The sequence below is a fragment of the Trachurus japonicus genome, chromosome 14, assembly GCF_045865225.1.
Source record: "Trachurus japonicus isolate A0001 chromosome 14, Traja_1.0".
In the NCBI taxonomy this organism is placed as follows: domain Eukaryota; kingdom Metazoa; phylum Chordata; class Actinopteri; order Carangiformes; family Carangidae; genus Trachurus; species Trachurus japonicus.
Window position 1 is genome coordinate 26,645,853 of NC_140920.1, and position 23,754 is coordinate 26,669,606.

At 48.0% G+C, this 23,754-nt stretch overlaps 4 protein-coding genes across 4 annotated transcripts; all 4 read left to right on the top strand.

Moving 5' to 3' along the window:
- The first annotated feature begins 614 nt into the window (after positions 1–614).
- On the top strand, positions 615–9,816 carry LOC146974943 (uncharacterized). The gene is made up of 10 exons (XM_085798965.1): positions 615–940; positions 7,055–7,132; positions 7,218–7,868; positions 8,714–8,726; positions 8,820–8,888; positions 8,986–9,033; positions 9,165–9,227; positions 9,317–9,364; positions 9,472–9,534; positions 9,633–9,816. Exons 1-10 carry the CDS (start codon positions 857–859, stop codon positions 9,767–9,769), a joined length of 1,254 nt encoding a protein of 417 aa, XP_085655091.1. The 5' UTR covers positions 615–856; the 3' UTR covers positions 9,770–9,816.
- Positions 9,817–10,170: 354 nt separating this feature from the next.
- On the top strand, positions 10,171–13,372 carry LOC146974944 (uncharacterized). The gene is made up of 10 exons (XM_085798966.1): positions 10,171–10,195; positions 10,299–10,334; positions 10,440–11,096; positions 11,186–11,218; positions 11,325–11,945; positions 12,055–12,084; positions 12,212–12,385; positions 12,709–12,858; positions 12,972–13,004; positions 13,094–13,372. The coding sequence occupies exons 1-10, from the start codon at positions 10,171–10,173 to the stop codon at positions 13,225–13,227; spliced, it is 1,893 nt and encodes a 630-aa protein (XP_085655092.1). The 3' UTR covers positions 13,228–13,372.
- On the top strand, positions 13,259–15,490 carry LOC146974945 (uncharacterized; the record flags this gene model as incomplete). Its single annotated transcript, XM_085798967.1, has 6 exons — positions 13,259–13,295; positions 14,042–14,077; positions 14,167–14,439; positions 14,535–14,582; positions 14,770–14,823; positions 15,084–15,490. Coding segments are annotated over 6 exons (717 nt in total), but the record flags the coding sequence as incomplete, so codon positions are not given.
- Positions 15,491–15,954: 464 nt separating this feature from the next.
- Positions 15,955–23,737, top strand: LOC146974946 (uncharacterized). The gene is made up of 17 exons (XM_085798968.1): positions 15,955–16,200; positions 16,349–16,375; positions 16,461–16,475; positions 16,901–16,954; positions 19,156–19,386; positions 19,528–19,941; positions 20,056–20,151; positions 20,253–20,516; positions 20,640–20,696; positions 20,789–21,091; positions 21,180–21,206; positions 21,417–21,857; positions 21,970–21,996; positions 22,634–23,032; positions 23,115–23,174; positions 23,454–23,531; positions 23,646–23,737. Exons 1-17 carry the CDS (start codon positions 16,113–16,115, stop codon positions 23,735–23,737), a joined length of 2,673 nt encoding a protein of 890 aa, XP_085655094.1. The 5' UTR covers positions 15,955–16,112.
- Positions 23,738–23,754: the final 17 nt, after the last annotated feature.

A 23,754-nucleotide genomic window follows, 5' to 3' on the forward strand; every position in this document is an offset into this window, starting at 1 on the left:
TATTGTTGAGGGGCCACCCACTCTCTCCCACACACATACAGTAATGCACACATAAAGTAATGCACATACAGTGATAAGGACTAATGCATCAGGCATGGTAGGTCCCAGATAAAGGACGGAAGTCATCACGTCAGTCAGAAAGACTGCTTTGCTTTGGAATTTCTGGCCTCTCTGTTTTTTATGCCCCATACATGCAAGTTGCCGATGCAGGATGAGGAATGTTGGTGATAATATCCAAGTCATTCGTAAAGGTTAAGCCTCAGCTTTGTGGAACCTTTTGAATTCCTCCTATTATTTTGGTGCATAGAAAATGAGTCAGGAAAGAACAGTAAGAACAGGAAACAGTCTCATATGTAAGAGTTTCCAGCACAAAACCAAAACAAAACTATTATATGAGTATAGTGACTTAAACCTGCTCATAATGCGGAGAGGAAAATACACTATACATAAGTTAAGAAGGTAGCTGTGACCTACCATTTATAGTTATATTTCAATAAGTGCATTTTTTAAACAAGAAGAATGTGAATTTTTCAGTCATCTCCCCACATAGACCTTACTTCCTGTAACCTTGTAATTGTTACTGGACTATTTTACAGCCAAACCCTACAAGAGATTTAAGAGGTTTTAAAGTCTAACATGAACACTTCAAACTAATTTTCAAAACCTTTCCGGAGAACAAGTTAATCCTTGTGAGGTTTCTCTCGGGCAGCCATCATGTGTGTATAACATTACAAAAGGGTGGAGTTGCACAGGGACACGCTGAATTCATTAATGCATGATGTAGTATACTGTAGTGACGAGAGCAAGTGCAGGAACACTAAGCACTGCTCCTCTTTTATCTCTATCTGGGTGGGATATGGAGGCCTTGGGGCAGGGGGTTTGGGTGGGGGGGTGCTCGGGACTGGCAGAGGTCAGGGAGCTGGGGGGCTGGGTGCTGAAGGTCAGTGGCTTTCATTAGTCTTCATCTGTTTCTTAACAAAACACCCAGTAACAGGTTGAAATGTATCGGTCTGTTTCTTCTTACAAGCAGCAAGTGCATCAACAAATAAATGCATCAATGCCAAAGGGTGTAAATTATGAGAGAATCACAGAAAAACACATTCAATTTATACATTGTTTTAGATAATCAGTGAAGCACTTTTTGTGGCTGACTCATGCCTATGTGACTTTAAAAACTAAGGTATTAAGTAACTCCATCCATCCATCCATCCATCCATCCATTCTCATCCGCTTATCCGAGTCCGGGTCGCGGGGGCAGCAGTCGGAGCAGGGATCCCCAGACTTCCCTCTCCCCGGACACTTCCCCCAGCTCTTACGGGGGGACCCCAAGGTGTTCCCAGGCCAGCCGAGTGACGTAGTCACTCCAGCATGTCCTGGGTCTTCCTCAGGGCCCGGAAAACCTCACGAGGGAGGCGTCCAGGGGGCATCCGGTACAGATGCCCGAGCCACCTCAGCTGGCTCCTCTCGATGTGGAGGAGCAGCGGCTCTACTCTGGGTGACAGAGCTCCTCACCCTATCTCTAAGGGAGCGCCCCGCCACCCTGCGGAGGAAGCTCATTTCGGCCGCTTGTATCCGGGATCCCGTTCTTTCGGTCATGACCCAGAGTTCATGACCATAGGTGAGGGTGGGAACGTAGATTGACCGGTAAATCGAGAGCTTCGCCTTTCGGCTCAGCTCCTTCTTCACCACGACGGACCGATACAACGACCACATTACTGCGGCCGCTGCACCGAGCCTGTCAATCTCGCGCTCCATCTGTCCCTCACTCGTGAATAGGGATGCAACGGTTCTCGGTAAAATACCGAACCGTTCGGTACGGCCTGCACGGTGCAATACGCTCTTGGACCGCGGTATTTCAGATTCAGCATCCATCAGCTCTTACTGCTTTACAGGCAGCTGTGCCGTGTATGTGTGTGCCTGGCCGTTTAAGGCGAAAGCCCGCCCCCGCGAGTCGATGTCCAATCACTGTTGAGCCTCCACACACTCACAGTGACTCCCCCCCTGCAACTGAAAGTGCAGCAGCTCACACACAGAAGAGGGAAAAAAAAAAAAAAAGAAAACAAACAGGCGGCGGCATGAGCGGTCGCTGATCGCAATCGCGGGGGAAATTAATTAGTTATTAGCGCGATTTAGCACATTTAGCTTTTATTAGAGTTCCAGCAGGACTCTGTCCATGCACACTGCACGTGTGTGGTCGTGTATCCGCGTGCCCGCGTGTCCGCGCGCGATAGAGAGACCGAGGTCGAGCAGGAGTTGACTGACAGGGATGAGAGGTGGTGAAAGGCTGTTTAAAAAAAACACAATAGACTAACTCCTTCTTTCCCAGTGAGAGACTGTGGCTGCCAGCATAGTGACGGCAATATAGCGCGATCTCTGTTTGAAAGTGGCTTCAGAGTGTTCACCTACTGAAAGACTAGGAGTGTGCAGAGGGAGGAGCTAGGGGCTGTTCACAGACAGTTCAGGTGTGTGTGTGTGTGTGTGTGTGTGTGTGTGTGTGTGTGTGTGTGAGTGAGAGAGATAGAGAGAGAGGAGAGCTGTATTAGAAATATTATAAATTATAAACATTATTTTGGGAGAAAAAAAAAGTTCTCTGCACAAAACACATACCGAAACCGTACGGAGAACCGTGGCCAAAAACCGAGGTACATATCGTACCGTGGGCTACCTGTACCGTTGCACCCCTACTCGTGAACAAGACCCCAAGATACTTAAACTCCTCCACCTGAGGCAGGAACTCTCCCCCGACCTGGAGGGTGCAAACCACCTTTTTCCGGTCGAGAACCATGGCCTCGGACTTAGAGGTGCTGATTCTCATCCCAGCTGCTTCACACTCGGCTGCAAACTGCCCCAGTGCATGCTGAAGGTCCTGGCTCGAGGGAGCCAACAAGACCACATCATCTGCAAAAAGCAGAGATGAAATCAAGTGGCTCCCGAACCGTACCCCCTCCGGCCCTTGGCTGCGCCTAGAAATTCTGTCCATAAAAATAATGAACAGAACCGGTGACAAAGGGCAGCCCTGCCGGAGTCCAACACGCACCGGGAAAAGGTCTGACTTATTGCCGGCCATGCGAACCAAACTCCTGCTCCGATCATACAGGGACCGTACAGCCCTCAGCAGAGGGCCTCCGACCCCATACTCTCGGAGCACCTCCCACAGGATGCCACGTGGGACACGGTTGAAAGCCTTCTCCAAGTCCACAAAACACATGTGGACTGGTTGGGCAAACTCCCATGCACCCTCGAGCACCCTGCGGAGGGTGTAGAGCTGGTCCAGTGTTCCACGGCCAGGACGAAAACCGCATTGTTCCTCCTGAATCCGAGGTTCGACTATCGGCCGAATTCTCCTCTCCAGTACCCTGGAATAGACTTTCCCCGGAAGGCTGAGGAGTGTGATCCCCTGATAGTTGGAACACACTCTCCGGTCCCCCTTTTTGAAGAGGGGGACCACCACCCCGGTCTGCCAGTCCAGAGGCACTGTCCCCGACTGCCACGCGATGCTGCAGAGGTGTGTCAGCCATGACAGCCCCACAACATCCAGAGACTTGAGGTACTCAGGGCGGATTTCATCCACCCCCGGTGCCTTGCCACTGAGGAGCTTCCGGACTACCTCAGTGACTTCAGCTTGGGTGATGAATGAATCAACCTCTGAGTCCTCAGCCTCTGCTTCCTTGACGGAAGGCGTGTCAGTGGGATTGAGGAGATCCTCGAAGTATTCCTTCCACCGCCCGACAATATCCCCAGTTGAGGTCAACAGCTCCCCTCCTCCACTGTAAACAGTGTTGGCGGAGCACTGCTTCCCCCTCCTGAGGCGTCGGATGGTTTGCCAGAATTTCCTCGAGGCCGACCGGTAGTCCTCCTCCATGGCCTCCCCGAACTTTTCCCAGACCCGAGTTTTTGCTTCCGCTTCCGCAACCGCCCGGGCTGCCGTCCGCTTGGCCTGCCGGTACCCGTCAACTGCCTCGGGAGTCCCCCGAGCTAGCCAGGCTCGGTAGGACTCCTTCTTCAGCTTGATGGCATCCCTTACTTCTGGTGTCCACCACCGGGTTCGGGGATTGCCACCGCGACAGGCGCCGGGGACCTTACGGCCACAGCTCCGGACGGCCGCGTCAACAATGGAAGCGGAGAACATGGTCCATTCGGACTCAATGTCTCCGGCCTCCCTCGGAATCCGGTCAAAGCTCTCCCAGAGGTGGGAGTTGAAGACCTCCCTGACAGGGGATTCTGCCAGACGTTCCCAGCAGACCCTCACGATACGCTTGGGTCTGCCAAGTCTGACCAGCTTCCTCCCCTGCCAGCGGATCCAACTCACCACCAGGTGGTGATCAGTTGACAGCTCAGCCCCTCTCTTCACTAGGGATGGGTATTGATAAGAATTTAGCGATTCCGATTCCATTATCGATATTGCTTATCGATTCGATTCCTTATCGATTCTCTTATCGATTCTCATTGGGTGAGGGAATAAAAGAGAAATGGGTTTGTTTGCATTAATGCAGTGGTTCCCAACCTTTTTTGGCTCATGACCCCTTTTGACATCACAAATTTCTGGTGACCCTCAATCAAGATGAGCAAGCTCAGATATTTGTATATGCTGCATTTTATTTGATTTTGATTTATATTCAAGAAAGTGAATGTATAAAGAATATAGTTGTTTAAGATTGTGAAAAATAATTAGTTTATTTATTTATTTATTTATTTTTAATCAATTACTAGACATTTAAGGCGATCCCATTTGAATTCCAGGCGACCCCACATGGGGTCCCAACCCCAAGGTTGAAAACACTGCATAAATGGCTCTGACATTAAAAAAGTTGACAGGACCGACCTGCCTGGACAGGTTAACACTAGACCACTGTGGCTGTGGGCCAGCTGTGCTCACAGGAGGAATTTAACAATGTTTCCATTACATAGTTTTTATGCATCTGTATCTTCTCACTAGTTATTGTTTTCATAACGTTCGTTTTTATGCGGAGCGAGTGAGCGAGCGAAAGAGAGAGAGCGCGCACGAGAAAAGACACAGGGCGCAGCTACCGTTTCACCTGGCTACGAGCAAAACCTGAAAGGAAGTGATTAGAATAAAGAGAGAAAAACAGAAAGAATAGACATGTAGCCTGTTCAGGAGACGTTGTCCTGTCCTCACGACGTGAGGGAGGGAGGACCGGAGGGTGGCTCTGGCTCACAGGTTAGTGATGAGGAAACGTCACTGTCAGCTGCATCTGTCAGCAGCTCCGCTCCACACAGACACCTCACTAACTTTATTTAGGGAGAACAAACGGTGACACGTGGATATAAACACTAAGCACCCTCATTTATAATGAAGATTGATTTTAACGGAACGTTACGTAACGTCATTAATCAATTAATGCGCGGGTTTCTGAACCAAACGGAATCGATAAGGGAATCGTTAAAGCAGACACGCACACGATTCCAAGAATTGATCCAAGTTGGAACCGGTTCCGAAGAGGAACCGGTTTTCGATTCCCATCCCTACTCTTCACCCGAGTGTCCAAGACATACGGCCGGAGATCAGATGACACGACTACAAAGTCGATCATTGACCTCCAGCCTAGGGTGTCCTGGTGCCACGTGCACTGATGGACACCTTTATGCCTGAACATGGTGTTTGTTATGGACAAACTGTGGCTAGCACAGAAGTCCAATAACAAAACACCGCTCGGGTTCAGATCGGGGAGGCCGTTCGTCCCAATCACACCTCTCCAGGTAACACTGTCACTGCCCACGTGGGCATTGAAGTCCCCCAGCAGAACGATGGAGTCCCCGGTTGGAGCACTTTCCAGCACCCCTCCCAGGGCCTCCAGGAAGGCCGGGTACTCTGCACTGCCGTTCGGCCCGTAGGCCGAGACAATAGTGAGAGACCTATCCCCGACCCGAAGGCATAGGGAAACGACCCTCTCGTTCAGCGGGGAGAACTCCAACACATGGCGGCTGAGCTGGGGAGCTATGAGCAAGCCCACACCAGCTCGTCGCCTCTCACCATGGGCAACTCCAGAGTGGAAGAGAGTCCAACCTCTCTCAAGGAGTTGGGTTCCAGAGCCCAGGCTGTGCGTGGAGGTGAGCCCGACTATCTCTAGCCGATACCTCTCAACCTCCCGCACGAGCTCAGGCTCTTTCCCCCCCAGCGAGGTGACATTCCAGGCAGAGACCCGGCCACCAGGCGCTCGCCTGCGAGCCCCAACCCCAGGCCTGGCTCCAGGGTGGGACCCCGGTAACGCCAGTCCGGGCGACGTACACTTCCTTGATTGTTTCTTCTTCATAGGGGCTTGGAACCGCCCTTAGTCTGACCCGTCACCTAGGACCTGTTTGCCTTGGGAGACCCTACCAGGGGCATTAAGCCCCGGACAACATAGCTCCTAGGATCATTAAAGCTCCAGTTGGTAAGTTGATGAAAGTGAAAGTAAATTCCGCAACTTGGTCAGAAATTTCAAGACAATACTTCGTCAGGTCTCTTTATGAACCTCTGCCAAGCACCCCACACACACAGACACACACACGTGTAGGCGCACGCACACAAAGTAGCCATAAACGCACCCACAAAAGACGTACCGTATCCATAGCAACCGGAGACTCCAAAACGATCTCACATCTCTCTCACCAACACACTCTTCTTGTGTGTGTCTGCGTGTGTGGAGGGGGTGGGGGGGGGGGGGGGGGGGGGGGGTATGACAGAGGTGAAAAGAGGGAGCTGACGGTGTATTGTCTTAAAATTTCCGACCAAGTCACAGACTTTACTTTCACTTTCGTCAGTTTACTACGACGTGTAGGAACGGCGATTGGCTGCTCCTCCTGCTCCCTCTACCTGATTGGTGGAGAATCGTCGGGCGCGGTGGATTTTGGCAAATACGATTACAGGCTGTAGGTGGAGCCAGAGGAGTTGGATTTTGTCCCAAATTACTCATTTAATGTCTGACCATCAGAATATAGTGTCAGTTCCAGCAAATATGACTGAATAATTGTTACCAACTGAAGCTTTAAGTAACTCAAACACTTGATATGATATGCTTATACCTTGAGGGATATGTGCTCTGTCATGACACAGGTGGATATGGAGGTGGTTATGGACCAGGTGGTGCTGGTCAATACCCCGGTGGAACTGGTCCCAAACCCCCTAAAACAAGTAACTACGAACCACTGTTGATTTTTTAACATTAAAAGTTAACAGTTTTTTATGATAAAGATTATAACATTTTTGTTGACCTTAGGTGGGGCTGGAACAGCACTTGGAGGTTATGGACCTGGTGGTGCTGGAGTCGGTCCTGGTGGTGCCGGAGTTAGGCCAGGCGGAGCAGGATTTGGGCCTGGTGGTGCCGGAGTCGGACCTGGCGGAGCAGGAGTCGGACCTGGCGGTGCTGGAGTCGGACCTGGCGGAGCAGGATTTGGGCCTGGTGGTGCCGGAGTCAGACCTGGCGGTGCAGGATTCGGACCTGGCGGTGCTGGAGTCGGACCTGGTGGTGCAGGATTCGGACCTGGTGGTGCTGGAGTCGGTCCTGGTGGTGCCGGAGTTAGGCCAGGCGGAGCAGGATTTGGGCCTGGTGGTGCCGGAGTCGGACCTGGCGGAGCAGGAGTCGGACCTGGCGGTGCAGGATTCGGACCTGGTGGTGCTGGAGTCGGTCCTGGTGGTGCCGGAGTTAGGCCAGGCGGAGCAGGATTTGGGCCTGGTGGTGCCGGAGTCGGACCTGGCGGAGCAGGAGTCGGACCTGGCGGTGCTGGAGTCGGACCTGGCGGTGCAGGATTCGGACCTGGCGGTGCCGGAGTTGGACCTGGCGGTGCAGGATTCGGACCTGGCGGTGCAGGATTCGGACCTGGCGGTGCCGGAGTCGGACCTGGCGGTGCAGGATTCGGACCTGGTGGAGGTAGAACATAATGATTTGTATACTATATTGACGAACAAATGTAAAAAGTACCAAAGCTTTAATGTAACTTATACGGCAACGCTGGTTATTAAAATATTAGCCTTTAAAGGGATAGTTCAACATTTTGGCAAATTGGCCCATTGCCTATAGTTTTAGGAGTAGGTTCGTTAGCTTTAATTGTCGGGTGCAGCTATTTTTAGAGCAGCAGAGCAGAGCTGTGAGCTGCTCAGAGCCACGCTACGAAGGCTAATGGGATTTCTTGGTTTCCCTCATCGAATACACAATCCAACAACTCTAAAACGCTCTTGTGGACAAGTTGTGACCTGCACATCCACCATGCTATGAAATAATAATGGAACGGAGACAGAGTTGTTTTCGAAGGTAAATTCAAGCAAAACCACTGATGCACATTCCCGTCTGGGGCAGTTTTTCAGCAAGCAGCCTCTGCATTCGCCTCGAAAACAACTCTGTCTTGTAACGTTCGGTTATTACCTCATAGCGTGGTGAATGTGCAGGTCACAACTTGTCCATGAGAGCGTTTTGGAGTTGTTAGATTGTGTATTTGATGAGTTTGATGAGGGAAACCAAGAAATCCCATTAGCCACCCCAGCGTAGCTCTGAGCAGCTGGCGGCTCTGCTCCGCTGTTCTAAAAATAGCTTGCACTGACAATTAAAGGTAACGAACCTACTCCTAGGACTGTAGGGATTATGGCAATGAGCCAATTTGCCAAAATGTTGAACTATCCCTTTAACACAAGGCAATCTCTTGCATATTGATGGAAAAGATTACTTCAAGTATTGCACATAAATTCTTCACAGCATGTTAGATTAAGTGTTTTTTCCAGCTAACTTTTCAAGGTATATAAAAGACAACTCGAATTAGCAGGTGCATCAAATATATTGTTTAGGTATTTAATTTTCCTTTTTACCGCATTCCTGTTTCACGTCCAGTACTTCCGCAGACTGGTACTACCGGAGGAGGACCTGGAGGGAAGAACAAAGCATCAAAACAAGTTCCAGGTAAACAAACAGCTCCTTTATTTAGTTGTGAAAATCATTTGTTATCAACAAGAAGTTCTTTGAGCAATGCTCTAAATGTATGTATACTGTCACACAGGGATTGGGGTGCCTGGACTATATCAAGGTGGATTTGTACCAGGCCAAGGTATGTTGTAACATTAATACAAAAATATAAAATATGTATTAACCGATAGAAAAACATAAAATATATCATCAGGAATTCAGTGTGTTTATCTTAAAAGCTATAATAACTGTCTTTTAATTTCACCTGGATAGGTTTTGGAGGCCGAGGTGTTCTCCCTGGAGTGGCAACGGGATCTGGACTTGGTCCTCAGACTGGTGTGTTGATGCATTTAATGTCAATCATGTTGGGATGTTTCAGGGTGCAGATGCTGAACAATGACAAGCCTCTGCCTTAATGCTCACAGGATCTGGAGTTCTTGGCCAAGGGGGTGTTGGACCAGGAGGAGCAGGCAGTAAGTGATAAAACCCTCCACTAACAAACTGTGTGATATGACAGACTTTTAATTCACAACTTTGATCTTTAATTAATAAAAAAAAATCTCTGTACTTCTCACCTTAGACGGTCGTGGACAGCAACTGCCAGGGGTTTTTCGTGGTTACCCTCTCATAACACCAAAATCAGGTAGACAAGAGGAGAAGAGGGAAACATTAGGTTGATGATAAATGCAATAGAGGAAATGTATTATTTATTTATTGTTTTATTTATTCTGTCAATTCCAGGGGCTGGTAAATCGAAAAATCCAGCCAAAGCTGCAGCTAAATACGGTAAAGACATCTTTACACATGATGGTTTAACAGTTTATTGTGTTGCAATATGCCTGGCACAGGTATCATCTAATGACTACAAACTGCGATAGGGACATTTATAAAAGATCACCTGTTTGTTTTCCCAACCACGTGGACCAGGTGGTCAAGGTGGCGCACTAGGGGGTGGGGCTGGAAGACTACCTGGTGGCGGGGTTGGGACAGGAACTGGACCTGGATTTGGGGGCGGACTTGGAACCGGAGGTGGACCCGGGGCTGTACCTGGATTTGGAGGCGGACTTGGAACTGGGGCTGTACCTGGATTTGGAGGCGGACTTGGAACCGGAGGTGGACCCGGGGCTGTACCTGGATTTGGAGGCGGACTTGGAACCGGAGGTGGACCCGGGGCTGTACCTGGATTTGGAGGTGGACTTGGAACATCTGGTGGCCCTGGAGGTGCTGGCACGCCTGGTTTAGGTAAATCTCATGTTTCTCAGGTCTTTTAGGAGAGACCATGGAGCAGGATGCACCCATTTCTTGTAATATAATTCAGCAGTCTTTCAATTTTTTTAATAATCAACAGTGAACGTCCTTTTGTATATTAATATGCAAAATTAATCAAAAGATTGTGTTGTGCTACAGGTTATGGCCCTGGCTCAGCCAAAGCACGCAAATATGGTGAGACCCAATCTTGTAAACTACTAATGTAGCACAATGAAACTGCGGTGTGTTGTACATTCAACAACTATAGCTGAGACACACACATGCCTTTAATCTCTCCAGGTCAAGTCGGCACAGGCACCGGAACAGCTGGAGGAGCAGGACTTGGCCTCGGCACAGGAGTAAGGCCTGGCTCTGGCACTGGTGGTGGCTATGGTCTTGGTCCGGGTGGTGCAGGCACAGGTGCAACTGGAGGCCTTGGAGGTGCAGGACCTGGAGGAGTTGGCCTCGGCACAGGTGGAGGACCAGGCTCTGGGATTGGTTTTGGACCAGGCGGAGTGGGAACTGGTGGTACTGGTACCGGCTATGGGCCAGGTGGAGTTGGACCAGGCGGTGCTGGTACCGGCTACGGGCCAGGTGGAGTTGGACCAGGCGGTGCTGGTACCGGCTACGGGCCAGGTGGAGTTGGACCAGGCGGAGTGGGAACTGGCGGTACTGGTACCGGCTATGGGCCAGGTGGAGTTGGACCAGGTGGAGTGGGAACTGGTGGTACTGGTACCGGCTATGGGCCAGGTGGAGTTGGACTAGGCGGAGTGGGAACTGGCGGTACTGGTACCGGTTATGGACCTGGGGGCAGAGTTGGACCTGGTGGGACCGGTACTGGCTACGGACCTGGCGGAGGAGTTGGACCTGGTGGTGCCGGTACTGGCCCTGGAGGAGCTGGATATGGGCCCGGTAGAACTGGGTATGGACCAGGAGGAGCAGGAACAGGACCTGGAGGTAACTGTCAATCAGTAGCCTTTGGGTTTTGGAAAATTCAACCTACAATATCGACAGACAAATGTATAATAAATATATTTGTATTCCAGGATACGATCCCAGTGCCAAAGCTCGTAAATATGGTAAGAATAGCTGTACAAGTGAAAAACTTTATGTAACATTATTGTTACTGTATGGCTACATATAACAAAGACCATCAGTAAAATAGGACTGTTATTCTCCCTACAGGCATGCTGAGTGGAGCACTGGGAGGTTTGGGAACAGGTGCTGGTGGCATCAGGCCTGGTGGTGCTGGTACTGGCTACGGACCAGGTGGAGTTGGACCAGGCGGAGTAGGAACTGGCGGTACTGGTACCGGCTACGGACCAGGTGGAGTTGGACCAGGCGGAGTAGGAACTGGCGGTACTGGTACCGGCTACGGGCCAGGTGGAGTTGGACCAGGCGGTGCTGGTACCGGCTACGGGCCAGGTGGAGTTGGACCAGGCGGTGCTGGTACCGGCTACGGGCCAGGTGGAGTTGGACCAGGCGGAGTGGGAACTGGCGGTATTGGTACCGGCTACGGACCAGGTGGAGTTGGACCAGGCGGAGTGGGAACTGGCGGTACTGGTACCGGCTACGGACCAGGTGGAGTTGGACCAGGCGGAGTGGGAACTGGCGGTACTGGTACCGGTTATGGACCTGGGGGCAGAGTTGGACCTGGTGGGACAGGTACTGGTTACGGACCTGGCGGTGCCGGTACTGGTTACGGACCTGGCGGTGCCGGTACTGGTTACGGACCTGGCGGTGCCGGTACTGGCTACGGACCTGGCGGAGGAGTTGGACCTGGTGGTGCTGGCTATGGTCCTGGAGGTAGGATGAAAGATTAGGATTAACAATAAGGATAAATGGGACATTTCCACACGCATCCACTTGAAAACAAAGTCCTCTAATAAGATCATGATGTGTCTGCATTTCACAGGTTATGCTGGTGCTAAAGCTCGCAAATATGGTAAGACAAAAATATAGTTTTAATATCTAATTGTGCATCTACATAAAATACAAAATGAAGCAGTCCTTTTTTGTAAACATAGTTTTGTGTAAATGCTATTGGGTCAGTTCACTTCTGCTCTCTGCAGGTCTACCTGGAGGTGCTGGAGGTGCTCTAGGTGCAGGAGGAGGAGTCCCAGGAAGAGGTGTTGGAGTAGGAACCGGTGGTGGACCTGGTGCAGGATTGGGGACTGGTGGGATACCTGGCTCTGGTGTTGGAACAGGAGGTGGACCAGGTGGCTTTGGACCAGGCAGTGCTGGAGGTACGAACAGAACAACATTCTCAGCTCCTCAGAAACTTTATAAAAACAAACCATTCATTTTGAACACTAAAACTATAGCATGCAGTTGTCAAAAGAAGGGTACAGTGATATCAGTTGGGTGGACTAGATCAAAGAGTTAATTTCATGTTTATTACCGGATCCATGTTTTTCATAAGACCCTCCTGACGTAGTTAAATAGTCTAAGTTAAAACATAAAATCTGACACATATCTTTCCACAATAGTGAAAAGTCAATATTAAATAGCCTCATACAAGAAAAAAATGTTCTTGAAATTACCCACCTTACATTTTTGTCTCCCCCAGGTCTTCCTGGTGGTGGCTACGGCCCTGGGACGGGAGGGACACAAACAGGATATGGACCTGGAGGATATGGTCCTGGTGGATATGGACCTGGGACTGGTTATGGACCAGGTGGAGGCTACGGTACAGGACCAGGGGCTGGATATGGAAGAGGTTTGAGCTGGGTCATTTTAATATCGTCCAAGAAAGATTTCACAAAATTCAAAATAAGCAAAATTGGAACAAGCTGAAATTCCTGCATTAAAAACGGTTACCCTTATTTACAGGCTATGGAGCTGGATCAAAACCTGCAAAATACGGTAAAGAACGTAATTGTATGTCACATCCGACTTCCAGGAAATTCAAATATGGTTACATTTACATCATTTTTTTTATCAACTTGGTGTAGGTCAAGGTGGGGTACTCGGGGGTGGAGTAGGACGAGGTGAGGAGTTACTTCTCACAAATGAGCATTTCCAAGATGAAAATAATGATGCAGATGATTTTTTTTATGTTGGACCTGATTTATTTATTTTTGTTTAGTCTCATATCTTATATCTTCTTTACAGGTGGTTATGGACCAGGATTTGGAACTGGCACTGGAGGTCCAGGTAATCACATCTAGTTTTGTTAGGGTTTAGATCACACACGACCTACATACAGTATGACATTCAAGTATGAACAATTCTTTCATTGACCTCTGTTGGTGCTTGGTAGGAACTGCAGCAACAGGAAACCTGCACCATTATACAGTAGTAATTAGCTTACGTACATTAATTCTAATAGAAATGCATAGTATTTCTAATGGGGATACAGTAATATATCATATTGATGTAATGGTCATCTTGAGCTGTTATTTGTTTTATTACAGTAATTGATACTTTTTTTCTCATATCCTATCAGCACACTTAAGTTTAGTAGAATATCTACTAAACTTTCAAAATCAGTGCAGCCACTGTAAAGTGAAATTAGAAAATAGATAAATATTACTCAGGTTGGGGCGGCGTTTAGCTCACTTGGTAGAGTTGCCGCTCCATGTTGAGGCTATAGTCCTCACTGCAGGCAGCCCTGGTTCAAATCCGCATCAGGCAGCCCTTTCCTGCATGTCATTCCCCCTCTTTGCCTCTCCATTTCCTGTCTCTCTCTCCACTGTACTGTCGATTAAAGGCAATAAAAAGCCCCAAAAATATACTTTAAAAATATTTCTCAGGTTGAGCGATTTTACAACTCCCACTAAAAAGTAACTGTACCAGATGCATGTTTATTTCATCCATAGTATAGTCATTCATCAATCACTGTGATCGGTCACCTGACTAGTCAATAATCACACAACGTCTAATTTTGTCATGATCCTTAGGTTTTGGTACAGCCGGATCTAAAGCTGCCAAGTATGGTAAGGGTTTCGTTTGTCAAGCAGATCATACATTTTGAACTGAGGGAAGAGAGCTGCTCATTAACCCCCCTTTTGACTTTTCTCTTTAGGGCAGCCTGGTGGAGTTGTCCCTGGGGCAGGAGCAGGTACTGGCAGTAGAGGAGCAGGAACAGGAGCAGGAGCAGGAACAGGAACAGGAGCAGGAACAGGAACAGGAACAGGAACAGGAACAGGAACAGGAGCAGGAACAGGAACAGGAGCAGGAACAGGAGCAGGAACCGGAGCAGGAGCAGGAACCGGAGCAGGAACCGGAGTGGGAACAGGCACTGGTGTTTCAGTGAATGGCACTGGTAGCAGTGCAGGAACAACAGCAGGACCTGGACGTAAGCTTCTGTTTGTAGGACTAAGGATATAAATTTTGGTAATGATCAATAATCATTTTGATAATGTATGTTTAATAATCTCCCTTCTGGATCAGGAGGAGGATTTGGAGGCCCAGGAGGAACACCCCCTCCAACATCTGAAGGTATCTATGCAGTGTTGCACAAAGCAGTTGGTGACAGAAACACACTTTAGTCACATATCAACACAATACATTTAGATTTTTCATTAGTTTAACTATAAAATGTGCTCAGCAAGGTTGGAAAAAGAACTGAGCAGGAGGTGAGATATATTCAGATCTCAATCATTGAAACATTCTGCCCTTATTGCAGGTGATGATGGTGCTGGCAGTGTGATTGAGGGGTCTGGGAGTTCTGGAGTAGAAGGTGTGTTTGTGTTTGCTAGATCCTTGAGAATAGGGTTTGGGGTAGTTTAACACCTTTACTCAGACTAAAATAATGGATTATGTGCATAAATGACAAATAAAATTCAGGTCAGAAGTAATCTGATGGTTCCCACTGTGAGCACCTGAGAGAATGAAGGCACATAATGCCAATACATAGAAATATTCCCTGAATAATATTTGACTTTAGATGCTGCTCTGTACATCTTACGTGAAAAGGCTATTCCATCAATTTTACAACAGGAGGAACCGGTGTAGGTGGCAGACCCGTGGGAACAGGTGGTGATGGACTAGGTGGAACAGGAATCCCCATCATTGGAGCAAGACCAGGTGTTTACTTTCATTTATGCAGCAGAGTAACAAAAATATTAATGCACTGTAAACATTTTAATTTATTTGTCTACAGTGTTTTGGAAATAACATTAGTGAAAATGTGTTATAATGTAAGAAAGTTGTGTTGCCTTTTCATGTTTTTTGATTTGTCTTTTTCAAAAAGGACTCAATGGGACTGAAGTTCCAGGTCAGTGGTTTCATATTTTGTTTCATAGGCCTTAAATGTTTGTCTGTGATTGCTGTCTATTAGGTTATATTTGTCACATGTTCATGTGGGCCTGTATCACTGTTTATCACCCTCCAACACATTTCATATAAATCTGGTGAAAAGTAAAGGAGCAGTGTTTCCTAGATTTTGGTGTGGACAGCACCACCATGGGGCCATTTATTAAGTCTAAGACTGCCATCAATAGGTTGCAATTTTGGGTCATTCTTAGACATTTCTTCTCTCAGCTTTTCTCAAAGTTTCTCTAATCTACACCCTAACCCTATTCTTGCATTTTAATGTGGTCATATTATCAAAAGAAATAATGGGACATTTGAATTAGATCTCATTATACCTGCTGTCATTTGGACTATATGATGACACCACCCTTGAAGTTTAGCTCAGCTCAGAACTTTGTTGAAATCTGAATAACAAAAGGTTTATATATATATATATTTATATATATTATAAAGCTATTAATGTTCTAATGCAGACTGTATAGATGCTAAGAGAGATACTAAGTCATGCATCTAACATTTCAAAATGTACTTATTTCCTTTGTATTGGGAATAGGAAGACTAATTTTGTTCTTATATCCTACAGGTTCCACGGGAGGAGTTCCTGGTAAGTTCACTAAAAGGTTAATAGAGCATATGATAGAAATTTAAGGATTTTGCAAAAGCATGGGCATACTTTCAATATAAAACCTGCATTATAGGATTCAATGGCATATCATGTTATTACAAATGCTTCTGCTCTTGATGCACATCACAATATTTCACAATGCTTTTACAGCTTTCACCGGTTTACCTGTGCCTGAGAGTGAGTGTTTTTCTCACATTTCCTGTCACCACGACACACAGCATGGCAGTCACACACCAACTAATGACTTAAACTGGCTTCAAACAAATTGAAAGAATATTCACCCTTCTTCTGCTACCCAACATCACGTGTACTTCTGTTATTACAGTTGGTGGCAGTGCTGTGACACCAAGTGGTATGTAAACCTCCATACTATTCAATTAAGAATAAAACTTTTTTAGCATTCCTCTTACTTGTGGTTCTCCTCTTGGTTCAAACAGCTGGGACAGGAGCTGGTAAATTTATACAGTATATGTGACTTACATACTTCTAAAAGATAATGAGATGTTTGTGATGCTTCCACCTACTTCCACTGTCACTCTCATATCCCTATTTAGTTTCTGTCTCTCTAAAACAAATAGTTTAGGAGTCAGTGAGATTGAAGTTTTTCTCTATTCTGATGTCTGATGTGAACACTGACTGAAGCTCCCGACCTGCATCTGCATGACTTTATGCAATGTACTGTACTGCTGCTGCATGATTAGCAGGTTGAATAACAGCATGAATAAGCAACTTTGTGATCACTAAGGTGCTCACAAAGTTTACAGTGCAGAGCTGTGCTTGTGAGATAATTATGCAAGTTTCAGTACCATCTCTGCAGAAATCTTATCACATATGTAGCCTGATGTTTGTGAAAATTCCATTGATCACATTTTTTCAGGTTCTGGTGGCGATCTCTCAAGTCTACCTGGAGCCAAACCCCTTAAACCCCCAGGTGAATAAAATAAAATCCAGTTTACCTTAAATAATTGACAACTGTAGTGGCGTTAGTAATTGCTGTATTACCAAACATCCATCCATCCATCTTCTTCCGCTTATCCGGGGCCGGGTCGCGGGGGCAGTTGTCTGAGCAGGAACACCCAGTCTTCCCTCTCCCCAGACACTTCCTCCAGCTCTTCCGGGAGGATCCCAAGGCATTCCCAGGCCAGCCGAGTGACATAGTCACTCCAGCTTGTCCTGGGTCTTCCTCGGGGCCTCCTCCTGGTGGGACATGCCCGGAACACCTCCCAAGGGAGGCGTCCAGGGGGCATCCGATACAGATGCCCGAGCCACCTCAGCTGGCTCCTCTCGACGTGGAGGAGCAGCGGCTCTACTCCAAGCTCTTCCCAGGTGACAGAGTTCCTCACCTCATCTCTAAGGGAGCGCGGAGGTAACTCATTTCAGCCACTTGTATCTGGGATCTTGTTCTTTTGGTCATGACCCAAAGTTCATGACCATAGGTGAGGGTAGGAATGTAGATTGACCAGTAAATCGAGAGCTTCGCCCTTCAGCTCAGCTTCTTCTTCACCACAACAGACCGATACAATGACCGCATTACTGTGCACCAATCTGCCCGTCAATCGCACGCGCCATCCTTCCCTAACTCGTAAACAAGACCCCAAGATACCCCTCCACCTGAGGCAGTTACTCTCCCCCGACCTGGAGGGGGCAAGCCACCTTTTTCCGGTCAAGAACCATGGCTTCGGACTTGGAGGTGCTGATTCTCATCCCAGCCGCAAACCGCCCCAGTCCATGCTGAAGGTCCTGGCTCGAGGGAGCCAACAGGACAACATCATCTGCGAAAAGCAGAGATGAAATCCAGTGGCTCCCAAACCGGACCCCTCCAGCCCCTGGTTGCATCTAGAAATTCTCTCCATAAAAATAATGAACAGAACCGGTGACAAAGGGCAGCCCTGCCAGAGTCCAACAAGCACCGGAAACAGGTCCGACTTACTGCCGGCAATGCAAACCAAGCTCCTGCTCCAGTCGTACAGGGACTGTACAGTTTAGCAGAGGGCCTTCAACCTGGAATGTCACCTCGCTGAGCTAGTGCGGGAGGTTGAGCAGTACCGGCTAGAGATAGTCGGGCTCACCTCCATGCAAAGTTTGGGCTCCGGAACCCAACTCCTTGAGAGAGGCTGGACTCTCTTCTATTCTGGAGTTGCCCGCGGTGAGAGACGGCAAGCTGGTGTGGGCTTGCTCATAGCCCCCCAGCTCAGCCGCCATGTGTTGGAGTTCTCCCCACTGAACGAGAGGGTTGCCTCCCTGCGCTTTCGGGTCGGGGATAGCTCTTTTACCCTTGTTTCGGCTTACGGGCCAAACAGTAGTGCAAAGTACCCAGCCTTCTTGGAGACCCTAGGAGGGGTGCTGGAAAGTGCTCCAACTGGGGACACTCACATGTGCAGCGACAGTGTTACCTGGAGGGGTGTGATTGGGAGGAACGGCCTTCCCGATCTGAACCCGAGCGGTGTATTGTTGCTTCTGTGCTAGTTACACTTTGTCCATAACATACACCAAGCATAAGGGTGTCCATCAGTGCATGTGGCACCAGGACACCCTACGCCGGAGGTCAATGATCAACTTTGTAGTTGAGTCATCTGACCTCCGGCCATATGTCTTGGACACTCAGGTGAAGAGAGGGGCTGAGTTGTCAACTGATCACCACCTGGTGGTGAGTTGGATCCACTGGCAGGGGAGGGAGCTGGACAGACGTGGCAGACCCAAACATACTGTGAAGGTCTGTTGGGACCGTCTAGCAGAACCTTCTGTCAGGGAGGTCTTCAACTCCCACCTCCGGGAGAGCTTTGACCAGATCCAGAGGGATCAGCAGTTCACAAATAGGAGAACATAAGCACATGATTTACAAGCTCCACTGAGTGACAATAATAAGCTTGATAACCACCTCAGATAATCTTTCATACATTCAGAACAGCAATTAAATGTTGCCTTTCCCTTGTGTTAACACTGATTTGTTAAAACTTGCATCAATGTGATACCACTGCCAATACCACTGCCATTAAGATGTGGAGAGAAATGTGACTACATTTCAATAGATTTGCAAATCACTCTGAAATAAGGACTGTACTTACCGGTGTTCTTCTAATTGTAGTCTGGATATAATACCATTACTGACATTGTTTTCGGTTGTGTGTGCAGGTGTCCCCAGAGGTGACACACCAGGTGAAGGAGATGGAGAAGGAGGTCCTGATGGCGAGAGAGCTGGTTCAAGAGGAGGTCAGGGAGGGGTAGGAGGCAGTCCAACCAGTGCAGGAGGAGTTTTAGGTGGTGTAACAAGCGCAGGAAGAGGAGACAGTCCTGCAACTGGAACTGGAGTTGGACCAGGAGCTGCTATTGGTGGAGTAGGAGGAACACCAAAACCACCCAAAGGTGCCATTTCTGAATGTACAGTCTATAATGGCTGTCTCATATTAACCATCATTCATTATCAGTGACTGTGCATCACAATAAACTGTGATGCAATAAAAAAAACACTAGTTCTCCTATGATATGCCTATTTCTTAATCGTAGCATATGGACCTGATGGGACTGTGGCCGGAGGCATAGGTAGTGGACCTGGAGGAGTTGGAGCAGGTCCTGGAGGAGTTGGAGCAGGTCCTGGGGGAGTTGGAAGAGGCCCTGGAGGAGTTGGAGGAGGCCCTGGAGGAGTTGGAGCAGGTCCTGGAGGAGTTGGAGGAGGCCCTGGAAGTGTTGGAGGAGGTCCTGGAGGAGTTGGAGCAGGTCCTGGAGGAGTTGGAGGAGGCCCTGGAGGTGTTGGAGGAGGTCCTGGAGGAGTTGGAGGAGGTCCTGGGGGAGTTGGAGCAGGTCCTGGAGGAGTTGGAAGAGGCCCTGGAGGGGTTGGAGCAGGTCCTGGAGGAGCAGGCTTGGTACCTGGGGCTGGTGGGCCTGGTGGAGTAGGAACAGGAGGCTATAAACCTGGAAAAAGTGAGTTTCTGAAACATCTGTGTATTCTTCCTAAATATTCTATATATCTCTGTAGATCTGTCTATAAGTCTATATTTATATGACAGATCTACATTTTCATGTTATCCATCATAGGCTATGGTGCAGGTGGAGCTGGAGTTTTACCTGGTGGAGGTATACGTTACCCAACTGGAGCTGGTGCAGGACAGGGAACAGGAAAACCAGGCAAAGGTTCAATAGACTAATACAGAGGCACCTTCTTAACAAGGATTAAATTGGCGTCCAGCAATTCAAGAAGATAAATAATATAATGTCTTTTTTCATTCTACCAGCATATGGAGGTCTTGGAGCAGGAGGCCAGGCTGGAGTTGGACCTGGCAGCTATGGAGTTCGTCCTGGTGGCTATGGTGCTGGTCCAGGGGGTTATGGTGCTGGACCGGGAGGTTACGGGACGGGGCCAGGCGTCCCAGGTTTTGGTGGTGGTCCTGGGGGTGCTGGAACACTTGGAGTTGGAGGACTTGGAACTGGTGGAGGTGTAGGAGGAGGAGTAGGTCCTGGTGGAGTTGGGGGATATGGTGGTGGTGTGGGACCTGGTGGTAAGTTGACCTGTTTGCAACCAATAAAATGAAGTAAAATTAATTGAGCTTGGTTTTATGGAAAAATAATTCTGATGCTGATCTGAATGATTAAAATGTCACGTGACTTCATATGTTCTGCAGGTTCAAGATATGGCACTGGATCAGGACTGGGTACTGGCACAGGCAAACCACCAAAACGTATGATAAGAGCTGACAGATGTTCATTGAGTAAACAGATACAAGCATTGGTACACAGAACTCATCTTGAACCAATATTTGTTTCATGTCAGGTTATGGAGCGGGAGGCGTTGGACCTGGTGGCTATGGGACTGGACCAGGAGGTTTTGGACCAGGTGGTGTTGTACCAGGTGGTGTTGGGCCAGGCGGCCCTGGCACTGGTTTTGGACCTGGTGGATATGGGCCAGGCGGTGCCGGGGCTGGACTAGGTGGTGTTGGAACCAGGCCAGGTGGTTTTGGACCAGGTGGCACTGGCACAGGACCAGGCGGCTATGGGCCTGGTGGAGCAGGGGCCGTTCCTGGTGTCTATACTGCTGGAGGTCAAGGACTAGGGACAAGAAAGCCGCCCAAATCAGGTCTATAAACATTATTATTTTTTAAATTAAATAACGTGTTTATATGTTTTATGACATTGTTTATGACGTTGTTTCCTATTTTTGACAGGCTACGGGTCATCCACTTTGGGTGGAGGTCAGTGTGAAACTTCTTTATTCATGAACATCTTTATAATGTTGAACTTGTACATTGTTGTGTGTTCAACTGTGTTGCTCCATGTCTTTGTACAGGATAACAAATATATAGCTAATCATTACAAATATAAATATGTCCTTTATGCAGCACTTCAAACCAAATCAAAATCATTAAAATTTCCATGTGCCCTGTCTTCATCTACTGGAACAGGTGCAGGAGCTGGCAGATATGGACCTGGTGGTTTTGGACCAGGTGGCGCTGGCACAGGAACAGGTTTCGGACCAGGTGGAGCTGGAACAGGAACAGGCTTCGGACCAGGTGGAGCTGGCACAGGAACAGGCTTCGGACCAGGTGGCGCTGGAACAGGGACAGGCTTCGGACCAGGTGGAGCTGGCACAGGAACAGGCTTCGGACCAGGTGGCGCTGGAACAGGGACAGGCTTCGGACCAGGTGGCGCTGGAACAGGGACAGGCTTCGGACCAGGTGGAGCTGGCACAGGAACAGGCTTCGGACCAGGTGGTGCTGGAACAGGGACAGGCTTCGGACCAGGTGGCGCTGGAACAGGGACAGGCTTCGGACCAGGTGGAGCTGGCACAGGAACAGGCTTTGGACCAGGGGGGCAAGGATTAGGAAAAAGAAAGCCTAAATCCCGTAAGTACTGATCATACAAGTGAGGCAATAAGGTTGGTAATAGATCAACATTGATTATGATGGAGACACAATGGAACATTATTTGAAGAATGCTTTCTCATTGTTCTTCCAGGTTATGGAGGAGCAGGGTATGGCTCAGGTGAGTTTGGATTAGGGTTGTTGATAAATATATATTTAGTAAATATTTATTTTATTTTATCTTAAATTAGCATTATTTAACAAGGACGTCTTTCAGATCCATTCTGGCCTGTTATTAGTATTATATTAGTAACATAATGTCTACATCTTATGTTTTTGCTTCATTTACATCCCTGTACTATGCAACACACCTGCCATGGTAACCTCAGATAGACATACAGTACATCATTAATAGTAGGTGGCTTACACCTAGTGTAGCTAAAAGTGCTGCAGCTCTACAGGAAATCTTTTCTTCATGGATATAATGTTTAGGTTTTGCTGAAGATGTTTCCGAGGTGTTCATTCAGCTTTCCAATTGCATTACAACAACAGTTTTCTATTGTCAGTTTCTATTTTTTTGTTTACTGTATAATGAGGGTAGGCTAAATAACAAAACCCCTGTCTGCATAAGACAACACAGTTCAACAGCACCAGTCCAATCAGTACTTTTCTAAAACTGTTTTAACAAAAACACAACTTAACAACCTTCATGGAGAAGGATTTAAGTCGGGACTGTTGGCTTAAATATAGGTGCATCTATAAGCTGCCAACTGAGTGCAGTTTTGCTTACATATTTGTATATTTGTGCTGCTTCCCAGGAGGAGTGTTAGGAGGAGGAGCAGGGGCTGTTCCTGGTGGAGTTGGAACTGGACCAGGAGGATATGGTACAGGTGGATCTGGAGGTGCCGGGACTGGAGGTTTTGGTCCGGGAGGTGCCGGGACTGGAGGGTTTGGTCCGGGAGGTGCCGGGACTGGAGGTTTTGGTCCGGGAGGTGCCGGGACTGGAGGTTTTGGTCCGGGAGGTGCCGGGACTGGAGGTTTTGGTCCAGGAGGTGCCGGGACTGGAGGCTTTGGTCCGGGAGGTGCTGGGACCGGCCCAGGTGGATTTAGACCTGGTGGGGCTGGTGGATATGGACCTGGCGGCCAAACACTTGGAACAAGGAAGCCCAATAAGTCAGGCTATGGCTCATCATTGGGTGGAACTGGCTATGGACCAGGTAAAATTCTATTTCGATGTATATAGATAATAAATATTCGTCCAGATTCTGGTAATACTTCAACTATGTCCATGTTCATCAGGTGGTGGAGCAGGAGGGCTTCCTAGGGCAGGAACAGGAGGTATCGTTGGAGGTGGCACAGGTGAGTTTCAAGTTTATCAAGAAAATCCTAAGTAACTAACTAAGGAATATTTAAAACCCATACAAATTATCAATACACAATGATCAAATTACAGTAATTACATTGTTATTTGACAACAACTGCACAAGCCCTACATGATTTAGATGACTTTCTTTCAGTGCAGTTGTCTGTCTATTTTTGTAAATGACATAAAATACGACAAAAATGAAAAAGGGTTAGGATCTTCTGAATTTTTTAAGTGCTTGATCGGTTTCTAAATATTTGTACCCACCTGCTCAGGCGGCGTAGCAGGAGGGACAGGAGGAGTGGGAGGTCCTGCAGGAACAGGCCAAAGAGTAGGAGCAGGTGGCCTACCAGGTCAGTTTAAGTGATAAACTTAAAAAATACAGAATTTCCAATTTCATGTTCTTAGATTTGAAATCACAAACTGGCACTGTCATTCAGACTGTAATGTATGTATTGTTCCAGCAGGGGGCACTGGTCCTGGCTACGGTGGAGGAGTATACCCAGGTAAAAGAAAAATACTTTGCTGCTGTCTTCCTGACATTCAGTGTAATGTGTGAAATGATAAACAGGACAT